The sequence below is a fragment of the Camellia sinensis genome, chromosome 11 (genome assembly GCF_055761805.1).
Source record: "Camellia sinensis isolate YWXY chromosome 11, ASM5576180v1, whole genome shotgun sequence".
Lineage (NCBI taxonomy): Eukaryota > Viridiplantae > Streptophyta > Magnoliopsida > Ericales > Theaceae > Camellia > Camellia sinensis.
Window position 1 is genome coordinate 137,168,674 of NC_138971.1, and position 6,517 is coordinate 137,175,190.

Sequence of the window (6,517 nt, forward strand, 5' to 3'; positions counted from 1 at the left end):
TATTAGGATTATACTAGACGGAATCTATAAAAACTCGTGACTTCACCTATTCCTAGGTATTACAATTCTTAGTCTCAAATACACAAAGCTTGTTGTCTATTGTCTACTTGCTGACTTAGGCATCGGAGGGTTTCTGGCGTACACTCGTCAGCTAACTCACGTTTGTGTTTTCAGGTAGCAAAGCGACAACGTTTAGAGGAGTGCAAACTTAGTCAACAAGATTATATGAGAAGATTATTCTGTGCTTGTACATACTCCCTTACTCTTATACTGCTACTGAAGTATGTTTTCATAGTTTGCAGGTGGAGGAGGACAACGATGATGATAAGAGAGAGAGAGAGAGAGAGAGAGTGTGTGTGTGTGTGGGACTTATGTGGAGTTGCGGGCGGCCGTGAGAGGTGGCGATCGGTAGTGGGGATCAATGAACAGCGGCGATGACAACTAGAGAGAGAGAGAGCTGATAGAAAAAAAAATAGAACTAATTGATGATAGAGGGAAAAGAAGATAGGGTGGGAAGAGAAAAGAGGGTGAGAAGAGAGAAAGTGTTGGAATAATTTTAGAATAAAATAATTATAATAATTATGAAAGAGTTAAAAAGTGACACATGTATCAAATAAGTGGAAAAGTTAACAAAAACAAACGGAAACAGATGGATGGTCAACATTGGGACACAGTTAAAAATTTAGGATTTAAATTGTTAAAATTAAAATGTTGGGGTTTAATGTGAAAAACACGCCAAATCCTAGGGTTTTTTTTTTTTTGTAATTTCCCCTAATAAAAAATATAAACTTTTTTATGCCTGGAGGATAAAATCCACAAATCTCACGTTCGAGTCACGCCTTAAGATCACTGAAGGTTTGCCTGGTCGTTAACTTCAGGGTCCCGAGATTAGTTAAGGTGTGCGTAAGCTGGTCCAGACACCCGATTATCAATATATATATATATATATATATATATATAAACTTTTTTATGATTTTGTAATAATTTTCTGATCAGGCCACTGTTAAGTAATTTCTCCCATAATGAACTGTAATGTACCCAACATAATTACTCGTCTCCCAGGCAAATTTAACAAAGAGTTGCTTATGTCTATCAAATAATTAACCTCGTAAGCAAATAAGATTTCTACATTTTAATTTTTTTTTTTTTTTAAAGAATTAAATAGAACAGATAAATAATAAATCCAGTCATAGCACCATATGACTTTACCCAAAATCACTATAATACTTTTTTCCCAGGCTAGAAGAGGCAAAGCCCAATAAAAATTAGAGACAAAGCCCAACAAGAGGCAACTCCATTAGGCTTCCTTTCTGAAATGCTAAAAACTCATTTTGTTATGAATTTTTAACAACACAAAATTATTAAATTAGAGTTAACTAGTTCTTCATATCCATTTAAAAGTGATACCACATGATAATACGAAGTTAAAAAAATAAAAATAAATAAATAAAAGTCAGATTAGCGGCGAACCCACATCCCCAAACATGACGTTATAAAATGTTTAAATCTCTTACGTAATCTAATTCAATAAAATAAAAAAGTAAGAAAATAGTCTTTTTGTTTCTTATTTGAGATGATCTAATATTTTTGTTTTAGATTTTCAGAATTAGAGATAATGGAATTGAGTTAAAATAAAGCATTTTTATTAATATTTCACCAGTTCCATGAAATTTGAACTTCCAAGAAACAAAAAACAAAAAACAAAGAAAGAGTACATTTAGAATTTCTATCCTACATAACCCTCAGGTTTTGACAGTAATGCAGAGGAAGCCATCTCTGTATCAAGAAATTAACTGACTCTTCCATGCTCTGCAAAATTGTGAAACTAACAGTACAATTGAACAAGCTTGAGATCAAATACACAATTGAATGAACTTGAGTTCAGCTCATTAAATATCAATTAATCAAGCTTCAATTTTAGGTTCAAGATCGAACAAGCAACAATCAAGATGAGCTCGAGCATCATGAGACTTTAGATGCAAAGACAAAATGCACCAGAACAAAAAGATAAGTTCTGTAATCTCCATAATTTTATAACTTTTCAGTCGTATATTTTGGCAATTTTAAAACAATTTCATCTGTAAAAATAAGAAGCCAATTCAAACTATATTCCAGCTCTAATGTTGAGCAATGAAACCCCAATGTTGAATTCAAATCCACTACAACTTTGATAGTAAAAAGACCAACTTGGCTTCAAACCAGTGCAACCACTAATTATTGGCTCCACTAACTAGTTTCACATACAGTGCTTGTGAAATCCAAAGTTGAAAGAGTTGAAAACTAATCACCTAATAGAACAGAAAAAGAGAGAATACCATATCAGGACATGCAATTCTAAGAGCCACAAAGAGAGAACATCCAATTTCAAAACATATTTGGAATTCAATGGAAAATGTGTACAATATTTTTTGCCTAGACGCCAATGAAAATTTAACCCAACTCAAATCAATACATAAGAGACTAGGACAGACTGCAGAAACTGTCTGATAAATGGGAGTCTTCAACAGCTGGGGAGAGGGGTTGGGTGGTGTGGGATGGCCAGTAGCAAGTGGGTCGCTGCTGGATTTGTAGAGGGACTGAAGAAAAAGAGAGAGGAGGAAAGGGATGAGAGAGAGAGAGAAGCAAAGTTGTCTCCGAGTTTCCATGAGTTTGTAAATATTTTTCAAGTTCCCACTCCTATAGTAACTTCACAAAATTTCTCAGTGATTTGCAATATTTTGCCCCATATCCCACTGAATTATAATGTGCCCAAAACCAATAGCCTATTAGAACAAGAATAGAGAGATACCATATTACGACATGCAATTCTACGAGCCACAAGAAGAGATCATCCAATTTCAACCCAATATTGGAATTGAATGCAAACAAAAAAAAATCAAATTTTACAGTACTTCTCACCTAGACACCCATGAAAATTCAATCCAACTCAAATCCATAGATAGAGAATAGGAGGACCAGTTATTCATAAAGCCAGAGTGGACCACCCAAAGCCAATGTTGGAACAAGATGACAGAACTACAAAGATCTACAACACATTGGAGATCAACTGTCTCAATGGCTCACCACCTAATCTTATTAAGAGGACTTGAGCTGATCCTGCAAACATAAAAAGCATCAAGAAAACATATAACTGAAGACTCTAAGCAATGACAAAGATGATTTACCTTTTGTTGCAATACCAAGGATATACAAGATATAACCCTCAGAAAACAAATTGAGATAAGACACCATACTCAAAATGCTAGAAAAGAAAAACAAGTGCATTATAAGAAATAAGAAAAACAAAAGCTTCCAATGACCCTCAAATCATCCATGAGTATTGACAGCCTCCCAGACTAAATTCTTCTGAACTGGATTAGCAACGTCCCGAGCCTGCAAGGCCGCATTCCTAAGGGTCCTAACTGTCAATGCATTGGCCTTCCAGAATGATGCAGTATCATAAGGCAAATTGTGCTTCTTGCAGAGCTCTCTCACGAAGGGAGAGACTTTTCTCAGCTGGGAACGAGGCAATCGGGGAAACAAATGGTGCTCAATCTGAAACTGCAATCCACCATGAAACCAGTCCATCCAAGACGGACATGTTATATCGAGCGTCCCACGAGTTTGTTTCCCACACCAATCACTCCCACTAGGCGGACCGACATAGACAATTGATGAGAAATGGTTCAAACAGAACTGAACATGTTGAATTCCAGAAACAGCAAAGCTAGCAAGGACAAACATTAGTCTTTCTCCCAAATTGGGTAAACAAGAAACAAGAAGTGGATACCAAATCCAAAACACGGAAATCCCCAAAATCTCCTGAACCCTGTTGGGTACTTTTCGCTTAGAACACAACAACATGAATGATTGTGCAAAGAGATTGAGTCTAGCAAAGCACATAACAGGATAGAAAGTCCAATGTTGGTAACTCACAAACAATCTAGTAACTGAATCAAAAGGCATCTTTCTTTCATAAAAGCAAGAAGTGAGGGAATTGAATAGTTTCGAAGATACCACAAAGAAAGGCATGTGTTGGAGATCCGGATCGAAATCCAGACTGTTACAAGAAATGTGATGAGCATTGTGATTCCATTTCCACCAAGCAATGCTGATCCCAGCAAGGCAATTCCCAGTTAAGATCTGAACAAATCGATTCAATTTTTTGCTAGGCATAATCTGATAATGCCCTGAATCATGCCCTGCCCAACCACTCTGAATCCACAAACCCCCCATCAATCCACCACAAACAAGATGAACCCAAATGCTAGAACAACACAAAACACCCCAAACACTCACAGAAAACAACAATGCCATGAAACAAAACGAAATTAAAGCAAGATGGCCTTTTTTTTCAAACAAACCCATTTGGGAAAATTCAGAAACAAGCATTCTGTAATCTTTGGAAACCTCAGAGACAGAGTAGTCTTCTATGAAATAGCCATTGAAGAACTTGTCAAGATATTGCCAAGCAGTGTTTGGATGGTACGCGACAAAAGCATCGGTCACGTCTTGGCCTGCGAGGCTCAACAAGGGAAGATAGCCACCAGGGTGTTCTTTAGCCCAATCAGAGACATCGTAGACCTTGCCTTGAATAGAAATCCATAGATCGCCTGGTTTGTTGTGTGCTTTGAGGGATTCAAATGTGATGAATCGCTTGGTGGGTTCAGCCATGGATGGGGAAAAAAGAGGGATCTGACAAGTGGGTATTGCTCTCTGATTCTTTCTCTTCCTTTCTGAAGGAAAATGGGTGGGAAAGGAAGAGATTTGTGAAGGGAAAGGCTAGTTCATGGAGGAAAGAAAGGGTTTAAATGGAGAAGATCTGTGTGTGTGTGTGTGTGTGTGTGTGTGTGTGTGTGTGTGTGTGAGAGAGAGAGAGGGAGAGCGAGAGAAAGAGTGAATCTTGAGGGGATGTGTTGGGAATGTCACAGCCAGGCAAAGATTGAAGAAGCACCACAGAAAGATGCGCTTTAAAATTGAAAAAAAGATTCTGATTAGAGAGAGGAAGAGTGAGAAGAAAGTGGAGAGAGAGAGAGAGAGAGAGAGAGGAATGAGATGACTACTACGACGTTTGTTTTGAGATATTGAAAGGGAAAAAGAAATACTTGCTTACCTGAATTTGTATGATTTAAATAGTTTAAATGTATTAAGGATTGGTTTTAGGTGTCTTAAAAAAAAATATATTTTTTGTCTTTTTATAAAAAGATGTATAGAAAAATAGTGAGTTGATGTGATAAAAAAAGATAAAAAGATAGATTATATAGTTCATGCCAAACTAATCCTAAAATAGTGTTGTTTTATTTTTAAAATATTGTTGTTTTGGCATATTTGAACTATTTGAGTTATGAAGTTTTAGGCTACCAAGCATTAACCCTGTTTGGTAGATTTCATTTCTAACTTATTTCAGCTTTTAGCTTAATTTAAGTTATTTTGATGTGTTTGGTTCAGCTTAACAATACAGCTTATAACTTTTTGTAAGTCAAAAATCAACTTATTTTTTGAGGGGGTGAAGAAAAGCTTAATTTATAAGTCAAAAATCAGCTTATGTTCACAGTAATAAGCTATAAGTTGTTAAGTTATAAGCTAATTGAAGGAGAAACTGGAATTTATGACTTACATGCTATTTGGTGCAGTTTATTATAAGCTAAAAATTGATAATTATTAAATAAAAATTAAAAATATTACTTCCTCAGCTTTGAAATAATCAAAAAAAAATTTCAGTTTATTTTAACTATTTATGCTTAAAAAACTATAAACAAAAGTTACACCAAACAGTCCGATACAGATTCTCAAATTAAAATAAACTATAATCACTCTTATAATCCACACCAAACACCCCATATTTTGGTAAGTGGGTTAAAAATTAATTTTTTCAAATTTTTTTTAGGATAAATTATAAATACATCTTTGAGATTTACTTAAATTATAAATTACTTTCTGTGGTTCTATAAATTACATTATGCCCCTAAGATTTCTAATTTCATAACAAATAGATTATTTTATTAATAAATTATCAAGTTAATTAATAGTTTTTAACAATGTTAAAATTTTATTTCAATTAATAATTCAGATAATTTTATTATTATATAGGTGAACAATTAGAAATTTTACTTTTTCAGTTAATTCTGTTAAATAAAAAATTCTGATAGAGAGATATTTGTAATTTTTTAAATTACATAGAGTAATTCATATTTTAAGCAAATTTGAGAAGTATATTTATAATTTATCCTTTTTTTAAAATGTGTTAAAAAATAATAAAATATGTGATTTTAAAAAATTAAAATAATAAAAAAAATTGGCTTTTAATCTATATACCAAAATAGGAATGTCTACCCTATAAAGCAGTCACCGTTTGGTTAAAAAATTATGCATTGAATTAACAGTGCAACTGGACTGTTAGTCTATATATGGGATTATTTTGGCTCCGTTTGGCCTACCTGTGAGAAAAATGATTATAGATTATAACTTAACAGGTTATATGTTATAATTTTAAATATAAATTGTTAATCTATTTAGTGTGACTATGAAATTATAGATT

The 6,517-nt window shown here is 34.0% G+C and overlaps 1 protein-coding gene across 1 annotated transcript; it reads right to left on the bottom strand.

Annotated features, from left to right (window-relative positions):
* Positions 1–2,915: 2,915 nt before the first annotated feature.
* On the bottom strand, positions 2,916–5,076 carry LOC114300284 (acyl-lipid (9-3)-desaturase). Its single transcript, XM_028245152.2, has one exon. The coding sequence runs from the start codon at positions 4,651–4,653 to the stop codon at positions 3,307–3,309; it is 1,347 nt and encodes a 448-aa protein (XP_028100953.2). The 5' UTR covers positions 4,654–5,076; the 3' UTR covers positions 2,916–3,306.
* Positions 5,077–6,517: the final 1,441 nt, after the last annotated feature.